Source organism: Monodelphis domestica, chromosome 1 (genome assembly GCF_027887165.1).
Source record: "Monodelphis domestica isolate mMonDom1 chromosome 1, mMonDom1.pri, whole genome shotgun sequence".
In the NCBI taxonomy this organism is placed as follows: Eukaryota; Metazoa; Chordata; class Mammalia; order Didelphimorphia; family Didelphidae; genus Monodelphis; species Monodelphis domestica.
The window spans coordinates 347,060,981-347,079,070 of NC_077227.1; the positions used below are offsets into that span (position 1 = coordinate 347,060,981).

Genomic DNA, 18,090 nt, shown 5'->3' on the forward strand with positions numbered 1-18,090 from the left:
TTATTCCAAAAGAGAATTACGTGAATCTTAAATCTGTACTATAATGCTAATTATCCTTTTTGATACTGCTGAAATGCCATTAAATTATAGGGTTTGTTTTTCTAAACATTATGGTGGTTTGATTGTACAGGGTATCTTTTAATAAACAGGATATACAGTGTGGCTTTAGCCTTTATAGCTTGAAACTGCACAAAGACTTTTGGGATGCCCTGTATATTAATTTCTGGCCTTGTAACTTTCACATTTATTTTAACTGCGTATATTTTAAAAATATACTTAAATTTTTTTTAAATAAAATACATTGTAGGCTGCAAACCAAGGATCAAAATTCAAAGACCGCAGACTGCAGATATCATGGCACAAACCCAAGGTACCATCTATATCCACAGAAACTGAGGAAGAAGAAGCCAAGGAAGAGGTAAATAATTTTAAATTTACTTTTTTTTTTCCTTCTTGAAGTGGAAGTAAATCTTTCATACATAGAAGAATGAAATTCAATTCACTTCAAAAAGCATTTATTAAATATCTATTGTAGGCCAGGAACTATGCTAGGCATATGGAAATACAAAGAAAAAAATGAAAACATCCCTTCCTTTCTTTCCTGCACTGAGTATACTTTCACTCATTCCCTCTCACTCACTGGTTGAGATGAAGAAAATTAAATTCTCCTTGTTCCCAATTGCCATTTCCAGGTTTCTTTTTACCTCAGTAATCTTTTCTTCTTTGATGTTCACTCAATCCATATCTACTCACCCAGTCAAAATTTTGGTAGTTCTTATCTATTCCCCTTCTTTCCTCAGAGAATTCATTGGCTATCTGACAGTCTATCTCTCCTCTCTAACTCTTGCCATCATGATGGAAACTTAAAATACATATTAAAATTCCCTTTAACACCTTTACCTCCCATTTCCTCCACTTGCTCATTTCCCATGACCTCCATTCTTTTTTAGCTACAAACAGAAGTCATACCCTTGATTTTGTGATTACCTATAAAATATTCCACTTTATTTTCATGAACTCTGAAATTCCTTTATCTGATCACAATCTTTTGTCATTTTACCTCTCCCTTTGCCTTATGATCTCAGACTGTTCTTTATTTCATTGTAACCTTCATTTCTTACCCTTGTCTTCTCTTTTGAACTGATAACACTCTCCTCCCTTCTTCACCTCAACTCCTTTTACTCTAACCTGTCTTTTTCTCTTAAATCCCTTATTTCCTCATCCTGTTGCCAGTCTTGCCCTGTCAAGCCTCAGCTCTAGATCATTCCTGCTGTATGCTGCCTTTACTCTTACTCACTGGCTGTTGAATAAAACTGAAAAAAAATCATAAAACCATGTCGATGGAATTCTCAACAAATTTACAGTACATAATCTTTAGTGGTCCCTCATTGCAGCAAGGCAGTCATTTTATACCTGTAATTGACTTACTCTCTGACTGACCAAAGTAGCTTTTTCATCCCTCCTCAAGCCTCTCAGCTGAGAACCTTGCTTTATGTTCCCCTGAAAAAATAAGGCCATTTTCCAAGAGTTTCCTAGTCTTTTCTCCTTTTTAGCTCATATCTCCCAGGTTCCTTCTACTATAGTTTCTTCCTCTGCCTGTTTCATATTAAACATCTCTCCATGCATAAGTGGTCATTTTTCATCCCATTTTTCTTAGCAGATTGCCCCCTCTATCATCCGTGTTCTCACTTCTCTATGACTACTGACTGCTTCTTTATTGACTACAAATATTCTTATGTCTTCTTCCATTCTCCAGAAACCCACTCTTGATCTAGCTATCCTCTCTGGCTAATTCCAGTATCCCTCCTTTCTTCTTTGCCTAAAGGAAATGAGGAGCTGGCATCTAGGTTTTAAGCCTGGGGGAACTGAGAGGAAGGTGGTACCCTCAGTAACAATAGGGAAATGAGAAGAAGAGAGGGTGTGAGGGGAATGATAATGAGTTCAATTTAGGAACTGTGTTTAGTTTAAAATATTAATAGGAAATTGGGGTGAAGGCCATGCTTTGAGCCATATGGCTATCATCTTAAATAGATGATATTTGATCAGATATTGTAGATCCAGCAATATTACTTCAGTTGTGTCTGACTCTTTGTGACCCCATTTGGGGTTTCTTGACAAAGATACTTTTCCTTCTCTAGATCATTTCATAGATATGGAAATTGAGGCAAACAGGGTTAAGTGACTTGCCCAGGCTAACATAGCTACTAAATGTCTGGTGGCCAGATTTGATGTCAGGAAGTTGAGTCTTCCTGACTCCAGGCCTACCACTCTATCCACTGTGCCCTTTAGCTACAGTCTGACTTCTGATCTCATCATTCATCTGAAATTGCTCTCTAAAGTTCCCAGTGATCTCTTAATTGCCAAATCCAATTTCCTTCTCTCAGTCCTCATCCTTTTTGAGCTCTCTAACTTTTGACACTATTAATTATACTCTTCCATCTAGATTTTCATGACAGTACTCTGCTCTAGTTCCCCAATCTATCTGACTACTCCTTAGTTTGCTTTGCCAGTTCTTCATCCTGATCATGCATAATAACCATAGATGTCCTCTATTCTGGGCCCTCTTTTCTCTTTCTATACTGATCGCATCACTTCTACGGATTGAATTATCGTCACTGTGCAGATGATTATCAGATCTACTTATCCAGCCCCTAAACTCTCTGCTGACCTGATCCAGATTTGCATCTCTGGCTGTATGTTGTATTTTATTTCTCAAACTGAGGGTCTTGTAAACATCTTAAACTCAACATATCAAAAACTGATTTCATTATCTTTTCTCTTCAAAAATTTCCCTCATCCTCTCTTCCCTATTATTACAGAGAATACTGCTAGTCCTCCCAACTCACAATCTGGGTGTCAAGCTTATTTTCTCATTCTCTTTTACCCTTTATGCCCAATCAGTTGCCAAGACCTGTCAGTTTTAGCTTCATAACATCTCTCATATGTAGCTCTTCTCTTTTGACTCTGTCCTATAGTGGTATAGGTTCTCATTACTTCACACTTGGGTTATTAAAAGCAATAGTAGCATGCTGGTTAATCTGCTACCCTGCAGCCTCTCCCCATTCTAGGCCACCATTTTTCTGTTAGAGTGATCTTCCTAAAGTGCCCATCTGACAGTGGCATCTCCAACTCACTGCTACACCACTCAGTAAACTCAAGTGATTGTTTTCACTAGAATTAAATATAAAACCCTCTGGTGTTCAAAACCCTTCATAACCTAGCTGCCCCCCAGCCCCAGCCTTTCCAGGCTTCTTACAACACCCTACTGCCCCCTAAAAGAACATAAACATACAGTGTGATCCATGGTACTGACCTCCTTTCTGTTCCTCAAACAAGACAATCCAGCTCCCAACTGTCTCCCATTTTCCCTGGGTGTGCCCCATATCTGTGATGTTCTCCTTCCTTATCTCTGCCTCTTGGGTTCCTTTAAGTCACAGCTAAAATTTTTTTTACCAGAAGCCTTTCTTCCATTGGGTATTTATTTTTCATATGGCTTGTTTATAAGTAGCAACGTGCATGATATCTTCTCCATTAGGCTGTGAACTGCATGAGGGCAGGGGCTATCTCTTACCTTTCTTTATATCTTCTAGTACTTATGGCAGTTTCTGGAACATAGGAGGTGCTTAAACATTTTTATTAATTGGCTGAATTACCCTCAAAGATTTTAAATTCTTTTGAGGAAAACATGAATAAATTAAAAGGCATTTTTTGGGTACCTGCTGTATGCAGAGAGTGAAGAGGCACCACAACAGATCAATGGTGTCAAACTCAGAAACTGGGGCCACTAAACTGTACACAAGGATGCCTGTGGGAGCAGATTGACTTAGATGACCTCAATATTTATGTTCTGTTGTATTTTACTTATTTGCATTATTCATGTTCTATTGTATTTTTATTTTTGTCATATATTTTATAAGTACATTTTAAAACTGATTTGAGGCTCACCCAAATGTGTTGGGCTTGTGTTTGACATAGAGAGCTTATATTTTGCTGAGAGGGTGAACATATCTTTATAAAGGAACATATATGGAGCAGGTAGGTGGCTCAGTTGATAAAGAACTAGGCCTGGAGATGAGAGATCTTGACATCAAATCTGGCCTCAGATACTTTCCTAGCTGTATAAACCAGGACAAGTCACTTACCCCCTATTGCCTATTCCATACCACTCTACTGCATTGGAAACATTATTCAGTATTGATTTTAAGACAGAAGGTAAGGGTTATACAAAAATAAAAAGGAATATACAAAGTGGGTAACAAGACCATTTGAGGGGAGGCATTAGCAGCTAGGATATGGGATAGAGTAGGATAAGAAAGTTTTCGCTAGGAAGAAGCTTCTCAATGAAGCCAGGAAGGCAATTGAGAATTCCAAAATGTGGGAAGGGGAGTACATCTTGGGGATGAATACAAATTAAAAAGTAATCTGCAGAGCGATGGGTAAAGCTGGAGGCACCAAAAAGGCCTGGTTGCTGATAAATCTTGAGCTGATTCTTAGTGGGCAACTGGTGCAGAAAACAATAATAGGTTGCCCAATTTGGCTGGGACACTTGATTGTGTAAAGGGAACATGATATGAAATCAGCCTAAAAAATCAGTTGCAACCCAGTTGTTAAAGAGTCTTAAATACCAAACATGATTGCTTTTTTAAACTAGAAACAATGGAGAGTCTCTGGAGCTTTTTGAGTAACGTCATAGAATGGTCAGACTTCAGCTCTAGGAACAGTATTTTGACAGTTATTTGGAGGCTGGATTGGAAAAGGGAGTGACTTGTGGAGGGGACCCCAATAAAAATATAACAATAGTTCAAGTGAGAAGTGATAAGATCCCAAACAAGCATGGTGGCCATTTGACTGAAGAGAACAGAAACAATTGATATATTGTGGGGGAGGAATATTGGTTAAAGCCAACTTTTACTCACAATAAGTGACAACATATTCTATAGATAAATTAAACTTCAACATAATCCTAAAAAACCATTTTAGTCAGTTATTTGAACTTCCTCCTTTGCTTTTAAGTAATAAAATTTATGGCTTTTAATTTCCCCCTTCTCCTCAGCCCACTGGTGGAAATGGTAGGAAGCAACATAATTACTACATATTTGGAGATGAGAGATAAAAGGAAGAGAAACCAGTAGCTAAAATAATCCACAAACAAAATAGTTTCTAAAATATTGATAATTAACTGTGTTTCCTACTGCTGTATTCTCCTGTTATAAAGTACTGGTTTACACTGAATTATAAGTCATATAAATTACTTATCATGTAAAGAAACAAGTAAGCCTTTATTTAGAGAGGTGCCTGACATAAATAGAAGACCTCTAGCTAAAATCAGTGCCACTCCATATTGATAGTCTGGTGACAAATCTTGTTTCTAACCTTCACATAATCTTTTCCATATGTCTACTTCTCTGTTCTCTCACAACTACCCTAGACACTCATCACTTCTTGCTTGGACTATTCTCTGTTTTTCTCTATGTCTGTCTGTCTGTTTCTCTCTGTGTGTGTCTGTTTCTTTCTCTTGCCTTGCCCTGCTCACCTTGAATCTCTCTCCATTCCATCCTCCACTCAGTGGTCAAAGTAATTTTCCTAAAGCATAATTCAAAATGTCACCTCTTTCAGTAACTCTAATGGTACCCTTTTACATCTGGGCTTTGACATTTGAAACTCCTAATCATTTGGTCCTTTTACCTTTTTAGTGTTTCTAATGTGTTACTTTGACCATACATTCTACATTATAATTTCACTGTCCTGGCTTATTTATTATTCCTTACATGTAATACTCCACCTTATTTCTCTTGGCAGTCCAAGGCCTAGAATGCTTTTCCTCCTACCTCTAGTAGTTTCCCTTTTAGTTTCCCTGATTTTCTTCAAGACTCAGCTCAAAATCTCATCTTCTGCAGGAGACCTTTCCTAGTCTTCTCAGCTAGTGGCACTTCTTCCTCTCAGATTCCCTTCTTTCCATGTTGTCTTCTTCATTAGAATGTTAGTTCTTTGATACAGGGCTTGTTTTTGCCTTTCTTTCAGTCTTCATTGCTTAGAACAATGCCTGCTATGTAGTTAGTTAAGCTTAATAAATTCTTGATTGATTGAAAGGAAATTTGAGCAGTGGAATTTAGAAATTAAAAATTTAGAAATGTCTGATTCCTAACTGTACTTTTCTTAGCTGAGGCAGCTAACCTATATCCTAACTTTAAACATAATGACTTTTAAAAATACAATGAATTTTTGTATGCCTCATTTAATTAGCATTCTTTTGTACCTTTACAGTGATTGTACCTTCTCTTTCTCTAGGAGACTGAAGCTTCAGATTTGTTTTTGCATGATGATGATGATGAAGACGAAGATGAATATGAATCTCGTTCTTGGCGAAGATGAAATCTGATGGGAGCTGTATAGTTTTAGGAATTTTGTTTAGAAGAACAACTTTTTAAAATTATTTAAAGACGTCATTGAGCCAAAAATTTTTATTTTTTTTTCTTTTCAACATAGGTTTAAAGACAGCAAGTTTGCTATTTAAACACATCTCATAACTGTATGTGATATTAAAGCAGCCAAAGGCCTAGTGACTTTTACACAATTCTGAAGATCCACAAGAATCGTATGGGTGTTCTCTAGAGCCTTATGTTCCACACCACCTATTTTTGATGGTGTTGGATTATGATGTAGATGACAGGGTGTTTAGAAATTTTATTTTGTAATATAATCTGCTGATAAAATTTCATTAAATGTCAAAGTAGCCTGGAATCTTGTAACTCTCAGATATTATGGATGGGGTCGTCACACCATGGGAGATATTTTTGACTAAACCTTGTTTTAAGATTCATCTTGAAAGAAAAAATACAATTTGTTTTAATTTTTTAATATGGAGGAGCCTGGCTTGTTTTCAGTCTGAATTTTTTTCAGAGTTTTTATATGACCATAAATTGTACGATACATATAATATAATCTTCCACAGTACTATTTCAATGTAAATTACATCAAATCCTGTATGTTCTCTAAGATGTTATGTGGCATTGCTAGCTCCATTGATGTTTCCATTCTGTCATTTTTCAGTCTTACCTGAACCCTCTCAGGTTTGGACTCAGTTCACTTTGCTTTTATTACTTTGTCAGTATTGGTTCAATCCCTGCTCTTTCAAAAATCCTCCAAATCTGAGACAGTTGTGCCCATTGCTTTTTTGTTTTCCCCCCCTCTCTTCCCTCTCCTGCCTCTCTTGCACCTGAATGAATAGGCCAAATGTGCACAGTATTGAGAGAAGTTCATCGTCTGGCTCATGAAAGGCTGATCCCTCCTTAATAAAAAGGCTTTGAACTAAACCAGCACTTGGAACAGTAAAGGAATGTTTTCATGGGCATGGTAAAAGTTTTCAACACCAGTTTGTTGAAATGCTATTTAAAGTTGCAGTTTAGTTTTAGATATAAAAACTTTAACCTTTTCCTGAATTTAAACCATGATGGAGAAGTTGGGGGTGGTGGGTGGGGTTGACAATAACAAATTATATAAGTGGAAGGTAGTAACTTGACTTTGAATAGAAAATGATGCATTTTCATAATTTTGTGGCTTTCATTGACCATGAACATACATGCATCATTAATAGGCAGTTTTCTTCACTGTGTGCATTTTTACTGTACACTTATATAGAATAGATTCTATCTGTTAAGTAAAATATATATGTAAATTTAATGTCCTTGTGTTCTGAATGTTAGATGGAACAGTAGAGGAGCGACACTACACTGTACCAACCCCTGGAGAATTAACCGTGATGAATATAAATGGAATATGTCACTTACGAATTTGCACACCTGCATTTCTGTATGGTTCTCATTCATTTATGTGATGTGAACATTTGAAACTTCTTGTTGACTTTAGAAGGTTTTTGGTGTTCACTCTTATGAGGGATTATTTTTTTCCTGTGGCAAAGACTATTCCTCAGAGCAAAAACAGTCAAATAAGGAACTTAAACCAATAAGATTCTAGATTCATTTAGCCATAAGAAATTAAATCCCATAATTGTATCATCCATATCTCCTTCACATCCCATTTTTCTGCAGTGACATATGAAACCAGGATCCCTTTTAAGTTTTTATAAATTTCCCTTCCTAATGAAGACTTCTTTCTGGGTTATTATTGTATTTCTACTAACAGTAAGGCTAAAATGACCTTATGAAAGAATGAAAAACTAGAATGGGGTACCTAAAATAAGCAATCTTGCTCCTCTCCCATCACCTCTAATGACATTTTCTTAATGTCTGTGGCTCAGTCAGTATATATTTTGAAAGATCCATTATTGTGAATGTTTTGAGTCCTGACAGTTTAAAAATGATAGAGGGAACAAAGGATTTATATATTTTTTGTATAAAGTTTTTCTTAAACTGTATAATTTTGTAAATAATTTGGTTTTTTTGTGTACTAAAACTACCAGCGTATAGATTTCAATAAGAATTGTTGTATTTTTGTATTTGGAAACTGAAGATTACAGTAAATTAATGGAGCTGTAAGAAAAATTTCGGTAGACTGGCACAGTTCAATAGAATGGGATTCCTTTTCATATGATTTTTTTTTTAACCTCTCAACTGACACCTTGCAATCTCAGTTCAGAGAATGAGCAGATGAGGGATGTGTTTAGGTTTTTACTTATTGGGGGACAAAAAAAGGAGAGTTAAAGTGAAGAACAGATGGAAGCTTTCTTTAGTCAAATATGAAACCCTTGTATAAACCTTTTCAGCACACTCTCCTATTTCTAGAATACTGAAGCATCCTAAATATAATTTCTGGGGATTTTAGAAAAAGATTTGAGCCTCTCAAATGAATTTAAATACAGGCTGTTTATCTTATTAGAAAATTGAAGTGATGATTTAATATAAAGTAGCTTAAGCATTTTCCTATGTAAGATTTTTTTCAAAATCCTAGAGTTTTTTTCTCTCTTTTTTTTAAAGCGGGTAACTACTGTGACTAATTTTTTCTTGTTGGTAGCTTCATTTTATGAAATAACGTACAGCCTCTGTAATATATTCTACTGTTCTTCATAATGCGCATGACATCTTTATAAGCAGCTGATCACTAAAAGAAAATGATACCAACCAACTTGCTCAGCTTAGTTTACCAGTGGGTTGCTTCCCATGCTCAAGATTCAACCCAGGGATGTATAGAGTCTCCCTCAATTTCTTCATGTTGTAATTTTAAGACAAAAATTCTCAACAGCTAAAATAAATTGGAAAACATTGTCCTGTTAAGATGAAATAGGTGAAGACAGCGACGGGTCATTAGTACAAAAAGAAGAAAAAAATCATGTGAAAAGGAATCGTGGTTCCTCTTGATGTATAGGATGCCTGTATTATAGTTTTTTTCAAAATTGTGACCTTGTGTAATAGCATAATAGGAGATATTGTTGGATTTCTAACTGTTTATACATTTAAATTCCTATATGTAATGTTTGTTTTACTGATTACAACCTGAATTTCTAAGAAGCATGTTGACTTTTGCAATAAAGATACAATATGGAATGGTTCAAAATTGGAGGAAAAAAAGGCTAAAAAAAAGTTGATAATTTTAAAAGAATTTGGAAAATTTAAGAACCATTCCAAAAATTACAATGAATCACAAAAAGAGCTGTAACTCTGGCTTCTTCTGGAAAGAGAGAGAGAGAATGTGTGTGTTTGTGTGGTTGTTTATATGTGTACATGTAGGTACATTTGCGAATGTGTTTGTTTATATGAGATTGTATTATGTATGTGTGAGGGCTGTATCGAGTTAGTGACAAATGCTGAATTTCAAAGCTCCATCAACAGTTGTCTTCACTTGTTTCAAGTGCACTTACTCATAAGAAACCTTTAAAAGAAAAAAAAGCGTCGATAAGTGTCCACTTTCTTTCATTTGTAGATTTAGATAGCTCAGATATATAGAATAATAATACATCCATCAGCAACATTTATGAAAAGAAAACCATAAAAATACCTTGATTGCTGTCCACTGTGCCTCTCAAAAGTGGGGACTCCATACAACTTGCAAGTGTTACTTTAAAAAATGTGAATTTCATTTTTCAGGTTGATAAGATATCAACTCTATTCTTTTTTAATGATAGCAGTGACATTTTACCTTACCAACTGGGTACTGGGGAGCAGTATGGCTGTCATGATTTGAGCTTTCTCAGTTTAAGAATGTGTTTTTTAAAATTCCTGTAACTGATGTGCCTTTAGAAAGAAGGAAATAAGGAAAGACCGTAATCTACAAACGAGTAGATTAAATGAGGGAAAGAATTAACAAAATAAGCAATGTTTAAATGCACAAATACATTTCACTTTCTTTTTTAAATTTAAATTGCCATTCTTATGAAATCTTGGAAATCCAGATTTGATAAATTGGGACCAGGACCCATATTGTTCAGGTATTAAATTGACTTTAATATAAGAGTAGATATAGAAACATGATTCCTGGATATGCCTTTTGATCTAAATCTATTCTAAATAATGTACTTTATACTAATTAGGTAGCATAAAAGAAAGTCTTGGATTTTAAGAATGAAAGAATGGTGGTTTCCTTTATTCTTGGCCCAGGATTTCTTTTTGTGTTAATAATGAAATAGAAGCAGACCAACTGACTTGTTTTATACTGTACTTTAGTGATATGAAATAAGCTGCCTAATTATCCAATTTTGTAGTAACTCCTAAGTGCCTAATAAATGCTTGTTGACTGACTGACATTTGATTTTATTGAAGGGAAAAAAAAGGCAAATTTGTTTTACTGCTGGTTGTTTACCTTCCTACAGGATCATCTACCATTTGGCTTCTTACCTGGTACAGCAATCAACCTTAGGTTAACTAATCCATTCCAGCCTTCTTGAGTAAGGCTACCTGATACAGGTGAGCCTAAGGGCAAAATGATTCTTGAGAATTAATTAGCCATTTGGAGTTGAGTCTAGTCTTAACCTTTTCCAAGTAAACTTAAAAAGAAGTTGTATGCTTCTTTATCCCCCATTTATTGATCTTTTTCCATCTTTAAATGTGGATCAAGAAAATTTAGCTAAAAAAATAACCATTAAAAATTTAGCTAAAAAAAGACATTGATAAAAAACCAAAAACTTTTGTTATAATAGGCTAGTTTGTGATGGAAAATAAGCATTTTTCATTTTACTGTTTTCTTATTCCTGATTTTCAAGGCACATAAATTGCTACTATATAGTTCATTGTTTTTTTTTAAAAGTTTTAAATCCTTTCTCTATGTCTCACAATTAATACCAAGTATCAGTTCCAGGGCAGAAGAGTGGGGATAGGCAATTGGGGTTAAATAACTTGCCTGAAGTCACACAGCTAGAATTGTCTGAGGCCACATTTGAATCTGGGACCTCCCATCTTGGGAGGCCTGGCTTTGTATCCACTGAACCACTTAGCTATCCCTATTCCATTATCAGTAGTCTGAGAGTTAGCAAATTACCATAAATCTGATCAGAATTATACTTTTCTTTACAAATTTAGTGTTACAACTCTGGTTTGAAATCATTGAATTCTTGTTGGCAAAAGTAAACTTTAGCCAATGTTAGTACTTTATGGAAATTTTATAGATTAATTTGTATCTGGAAGATGTTCTAAAATAGTAGTAAGTGGTGTGTAAATTAAAGGGAATAAATAGGCTTGAGAATTAGATTAGATGTGTTTGACATACTTATTTTTTTTCTGAAGACTTAAAAATGTCTTGAGCCCATTCATGGGTGACCTTGTGTGTGTGTGTGTTGTTTTTTTTTAAATTAACTTTGCTCCAAAGGAATTACCGCAATTATCTTAAGTGATTTCATTTGGATTTTTAAAGGATAATAAAAAGAGATAGGTTGAAGTCCTCAGTTTTGACATTTGCCTGCCCCTCACCTGTTCACTATAAATATCCTCATTCTTGATGTCATCCTGATTATGATTTTTGGTCTCTGTAAATAAATAAATCTGACTCTACCACTGCCCTGTTTCCCCCAAAACCCCCAATTAAGATTTAAACACTGGAATAAAAATAGTTTTTTAAGGAGGATTTTTAACTATGGAACTCATGGACCATGACAGTCAGTATCTGAATCCTGTAGAGGGCTCTAGAAGGCAAGTTGTTTTCCTTAGATGTCATGGCAGGGCAGTCAGTTATGAACACCATTAAAAGCAAATGGTGCAGAGTTTAAAACTCAAAAGATTTGTGTTTTCCTCAAATATGTGATCCAGAATCAATCTTTGAATCTAAAAATCACATGATAAATGACTTAAATTTCAATATTTTAACTGCTTCCCTGGATATTTTTAGTACCCTGGAAAAACACTTTATATTTCATGGTGAAAGCCATAAGATTATAAATGATTATATATAAATATTGGATTCCTCATTGCTGGACTTTTAAAAAATGCTTTGCATAAAAGTAATACTTTCAATGGAATTCAAAGCGCAGTGTGGACATTATTAGGCACTATACACACACACACACACACACACACACACACATATATATATAAATATATATATACCAACAGTGTTGGTATACTGGAAAGAGCATTTGATTCTAAGTCACAGGACAAACATTGATTTTCATCTCTGCTACTTAACATTGTACAAGTTACAGCCTTTGAACAGCATTTGCCTTACCTATAAAATGTGAATACTCTCCCTTACTTGATGGTTGCAAGGATCAAAAGAGATAAGTATACATTGCTTCGTAAATATAAAGCCCTATATAAATGTGAACTATTACAACCTTATTGCAACCCTATGAATCCAGGAAAATGACCCTCACTGGACAACGTAGTTAAATTTTTTCTTTTATTATCTGTCTTGTAGGAGGAATTTATCCATGTGGATGAGATCTAATTCCATTGATGTACTGAAGGATAATTTCCTTTTATTAAATTAATGAGTATTTAATTTTTTCTTTCTATGTGAGTCATTTTGCTATTTGGAAATAGATTTTCTTTCTGAAATTAAATGCCAGTTCTACACAGAAGGATGATCTGATAAAAGTACTGTAGGAGGGTCTGGCAACTTGAATAACATCAAATAGTGACTTCCCTAGCATATTGCCCCATTATCCAATTCATTCTCTTTATCTCCTTTCTGCTGCCTACAAACACACCTACTTCTTACAATCTTTTTTAAAAATCCTGACTTTTTCCCTATTGGCTATCATCCTATATTTCTTCATTTAAGGACAAACTACTTAAGAAAATGGTCTAAAATTTGACTTTGGACTTCATCATTCAATTGAAACTTCTATCTCTAAAAGTTACCAATAACTTTTTTTTTTAAACCTTGCTTTTCTGTCTTGGCATCAATATTAAGTATTGATTTCAAGGTGGAAGAGTGGAAAGGGTTAGGCAGTGGGGATAAGTAACTTGCCTAGGGTCACACACCTAGAAAGTGTCTGAGTTGAAATTTGAATCCAGGACCTCCCATCCCTAGGCCTAGTTCTCAATCCACTGAGCTACCCAGTTGCCTCCTTACAAATAACAAGACATATATTGCTTATACTAGAGAAAAATTAATGGAGGAAATAAAGTGAAGAATAGTATGTTTCAATCTGCAGTCAAACTGTCCTTTCAATGGCAGTGGATATCTTTTTCATCTTGAGTCCCCTTGGAGTTGACCTACATCATTACCTTGTTGATAATAGTTGTTATTCACAATTGATCATCATACATTATTATTGTTGCTGTATACAATGTTCTGCTAGTTCTGCTCATTTTGCATCACTTCATGTAGGCCTTTCCAGGTTTTTTGTGATTATCTTGTTATTTCTCATGGCCAAACAGTATTCTATTACAGTCATACATAAAGATAGTTTTAATTTTTTCATCTGAGAATTGGCTGTTCCTATCCTTTGACCATTTGTCTATTAGTGAATACTTTGTATTCTTATGTTTCAACTCAGTTCTCTATATATTTGAGACATGAAACTTTTGTCAGAGACACTTGCTATGAAGAATTCCTTTCCTCCCCCAGTTTATTGTTTGCCTTTTAATCTTGGTTGCATTGATTTTGTTTTTGGCAAAACCTTTTTAGTTTAATGTAGTCAAAGTTATCAGTTTTATGTCTCATAATGTTCTCTACATCTTGTTTTGACCTAAAATGTCTTTTTTTCCTTATCTAAATGTCTTGACAAGCAAACTAATTTATGCTTCCCTAATTTGTTTATCACCCTTTATTTCCAAATCATATATCTATTTTAACTTAGCTTGGTATATGGCATGAGATATTGGTCTATGTCAAATTTCTGCCATACTATTCTCCAATTTTCCTAGCAGTTTTTGTCAGATAGTGTGTCCTTCATCCAAAAACTTGGATCTTTGGGTATGTAAAATACTGAGTTAGTATGGTCATTTGCCATTGTGTGTTAAGTGCCTAATCTATTCCATTGGTTCTTCATTCTATTTCTTAGCAAATAAATACCAGATTCTTTTGGTGGTTGCTGCTTTATGATATAGTTTGAGATTTGGTAAAAGTAAGTCACATTCCCTCAGATTTTGTCATTAATTCCCTTGATGTCCTAGGTCTTTTGTTCTTTCATATTAATTTTGTTAATTTTTCTAGTTCTATAAAATAATTTTGGGATAATTTGATTGGTCTGGCACTGAATAAGTAAATTAATTTAGGTAGAATTGTCATTTTTATTATATTGGCTCAGCCTGTCTATGAGCAATTAATGTTCTTCCAGTTGTTTAGATCTGACTTTATTTGTGGGAAAAGTGTTTTTAGCTCTGATCATATATTTCCTGGGTTTGTCTTGGCAGGTAGTCTCAGATATTTTATATTGTCTACAGTTATTTTAAATGGGATTTCTCTCTCTTGCTTTTGGATTTTGTTGGTAGTATAGAAAAATGCTGATAATTTGTGGGGCTTTATTGTATATCCTGCAACTTTTCTAAAGTTGTTAATTGGTTCTATCATTTTAAAAAATGGTTCTCTAGGAGTCTCTAGATATACCATTATATCATCTGCAAAGGGCGGTAACTTTATTTCTTCATGGCCTTTTCTAATTCCTTCAATATCTTTTTATTGTATAGCTACCATAGCGAATATATAGTACAATACATATATAGAACATATAGTACAATAGTGAATAGTGGTGATATAATGGGCATTGTTGTTTAATTCCTGATTGATTTTATTAGGAAGACTTCTAATTTATCCTCATTTCAGATAATGTTTCCTGATGGTTTTAGATAGATACTATTTATCATTTTGAGAAATAAATGTTCCATTTATCCCAATGTTCCCAATTTATCCCAATGTGTATATAATAATATTTTGTCAGAAGTTTTTTTCTGCATCTATTGAAATAATCATATGGCTTCTTTTCATTTTGTTATTGATATAGCCAATTATGCTGATGGAAAACTACCCCTTCATTCCTGTTTTTAAAATTCACCTGGTCATGGTGTAAGATTCTTGTGATATTTTGCTGTAATCTCCTTGCTAGTATTTTGTTTAAGCTTTTTTCCATCAATTCACTGAGATTTTGATCTGTAGTTTTCTCTCTGTTTTTGTTCTTCCTTGTTTAGGTATCAACAGCATATTTGTCAGAAAAGGAATTTGGTAGAGTCCTTTTTTCAGCTATTTTCCCAAATAGTTTATAAAATATTGGAATTAATTATTCTTAGGTGTGGTAGAATTCCCTTATGAATCCATCTGGCCCTGGACCTTTTTTCTTTTTTTAAAAAATATTTTATTTTTTCCCCAATTACATATACAAACAACATTCATTTTTAGAAGTTTTGAGCCCAAACTCTCTCCCTCTTTTCCACTCCATTTCTTTCACTTTTCCAACTTCTCTCTTCCCTTAGACAATAAGCAATCTACATGTGCAATCACATAAATTTTTTTTCCATGTTAGTTATTTTGTGAAAGAGATCAAATCTTTAAAAGTAGGTAAAATATAGCATGTTTCATTCTGCATTCAGATGCCATCAGTTCATTCTCAGAGGGCAAATGACATTTTTCACCATGAATATCTGGGATTGTCTTGGATTACTGCTAAGAATAACTAGAATATTCACAGTTATTTATTAAAAAAAATATTGCTAGCACTGTGTACAGTACTGTTCTTCTGGTTCTGCTCACTTCGCTTTGCATCAGTTGATGTAAATAAGTCTTTCTAGATTTTTCTGAAATTATCCTCTTTTGTCATTTTTTATACCACAATAGTATTCCATCATCACAATCATATAACATAATTTCTCCAAATTTTCCAGTTCTTTGCTGCTACAATAAATACTTCTTATAAAAATAGGTCTTTTTTCCTTTTTAAAATCTCTTTGGGACACAGACCTAATAATGGGATTTTGTATCTGCCTGTGACAAAACACTATGGTCAACACACACAACATATTCTGAGACACACTCTGAAAAAAGGCCCTAGTAAAAAATGAAATTTCAAAAGCTCAATTCCCAAGCAAATAGAACTTTAGTAAAATAGAATTTAGCTTTTTAGCCTTACACAATCCATACAAAACAAACACCCACATACTTTGCCTTAATTTTTAAAATTTAAATAAAAAAGGAGCAGATGTAACCCACTGTAGTGAGAGTAGGTCCCACTAAAACCAAAGCCATGGTCTGTCCATAAACACTCCTCACATGATGCCCCCCAAACCCCTCCCTGATATACTTGATAAATAACTAGCTGTTTTAGACAAACTCACTATAAAGTGTGTACCACAACTTATTAAACTTTATCACTGCTCTAAAAGACTTGTCTGTGTGGTCCTTGGATGGTATTGACCCTCCTGTAATCCCAGACCCATCCTCTTTGCCCAGGTTTGCAACCCACAATCTGTGTCATTAGAGCTGGACTCTTCAGTATCGATGAATATATAACAAATGCTAGTTTTACAGTTTTTTGAGCATAATTCTAAATTGATCTACAGATGGTTGGTTCAGATTACAACTCTATAAACAGTGTAATACTGTCTCAATTTTCCTGCATTCCCTCCAACAGTTAATTTCCTTTTCTGACATATTTGCCATCTAATAGGTATGAGATGACACCTCAGAGTTGTTTTCATTTGCATTTCACTAATCAAGAGGCATTTTAATCATTTTTATGTGACTAAAGATGGCTTTAATTTCATCTGAAAACTTCATATCCTTTGACTATCAGTTGGAGAATGTCTTTTATGTTCATAAATTTATCTTAGTTCTCTATAAAGAAGAGAATTTTTTTTTAACCTTTACCTTCCTTCTTGGATCAATACTATGTATTGGTTCTAAGGCAGAAGAGTGGTAATGGCTAGGCAATGGGGCTTAAGTGACTTGCCCAGGGTCACACAGCTGGGAAGTGTCTGAGGCCAGATTTGAAGCCAAGACCTCTTGTCTCTAGGCCTGGCTCTCAACCCACTGAGCTACCCAGCTGCCCCCAGAGAAATTAGATCTTTATCAGAGATATTTGCTGTAAAAAATTTTCCCAGCTTTCTGCTTTCCTTCTGATCTCAGTTGCATTCATTTTGTTTGTACAGAACCTTTTAAAGTTAATATAAGCAAAATTATCCATTTTGCATTTTATAATGCTTTCTAATATATCTTGTTTGATCCTACATTCTTCTCTTATTTATAGATATGACAGGTAAACTATTCCATGCTTCCCTAATTTGCTTATTGTATTACCCTTTATGTTTAGATCATGGACCCATGTTGACCTTATCTTGGTATATGGTGTGAGATGTTGGTCTAGTCACAGTCTCTGCCATACTATTTTCCAGTTTTCTCAAGAGATTTTGTCAAATAGTGAGTTCTTGCCCCAAAAGTTTGGATCTTTTGGTTCTTTTTAATGAATTGTTCATTGTTTCCATAATTTGTTCTTTGACCCACTCATTCTTTAAGATAAGATTAGTTTCCAATTAATTTTAAATCTTTTTTTTCTGGCCCACTGTTCAGTGTAATTTTATAGCATTATAATCTGGAAAGGAGACATTTAATATTTTTGTTTTTTTGCATTTGATTGTAAGGTTTTTATGTCCTATTGTAAGATCTGTTTTTGTGATGGTGCCAAGTGCTGCTGAGAAAGAGGTTTATTCCTTTTTTTTTCCCCAGATATAAGAATTAAATTAATATTTCTACCCAGATATATATTTTATAAAT

General features: G+C 34.4%; 1 protein-coding gene across 4 annotated transcripts in view; it reads left to right on the forward strand.

Annotated features, from left to right (window-relative positions):
- Positions 1 to 9,590, forward strand: part of RBM27 (RNA binding motif protein 27) — a 74,353-nt gene extending 64,763 nt beyond the window's left edge. For all 4 annotated transcript variants that reach the window (XM_007473833.2, XM_007473835.2, XM_007473834.2 and 1 more), the window contains 2 exons: positions 308 to 418; positions 6,289 to 9,590. In XM_007473833.2, coding sequence (XP_007473895.1) covers positions 308 to 418; positions 6,289 to 6,372 — 195 coding nt within the window. In that variant the 3' untranslated portion in view covers positions 6,373 to 9,590. The remainder of the gene's footprint in view (positions 1 to 307; positions 419 to 6,288) is intronic.
- Positions 9,591 to 18,090: the final 8,500 nt, after the last annotated feature.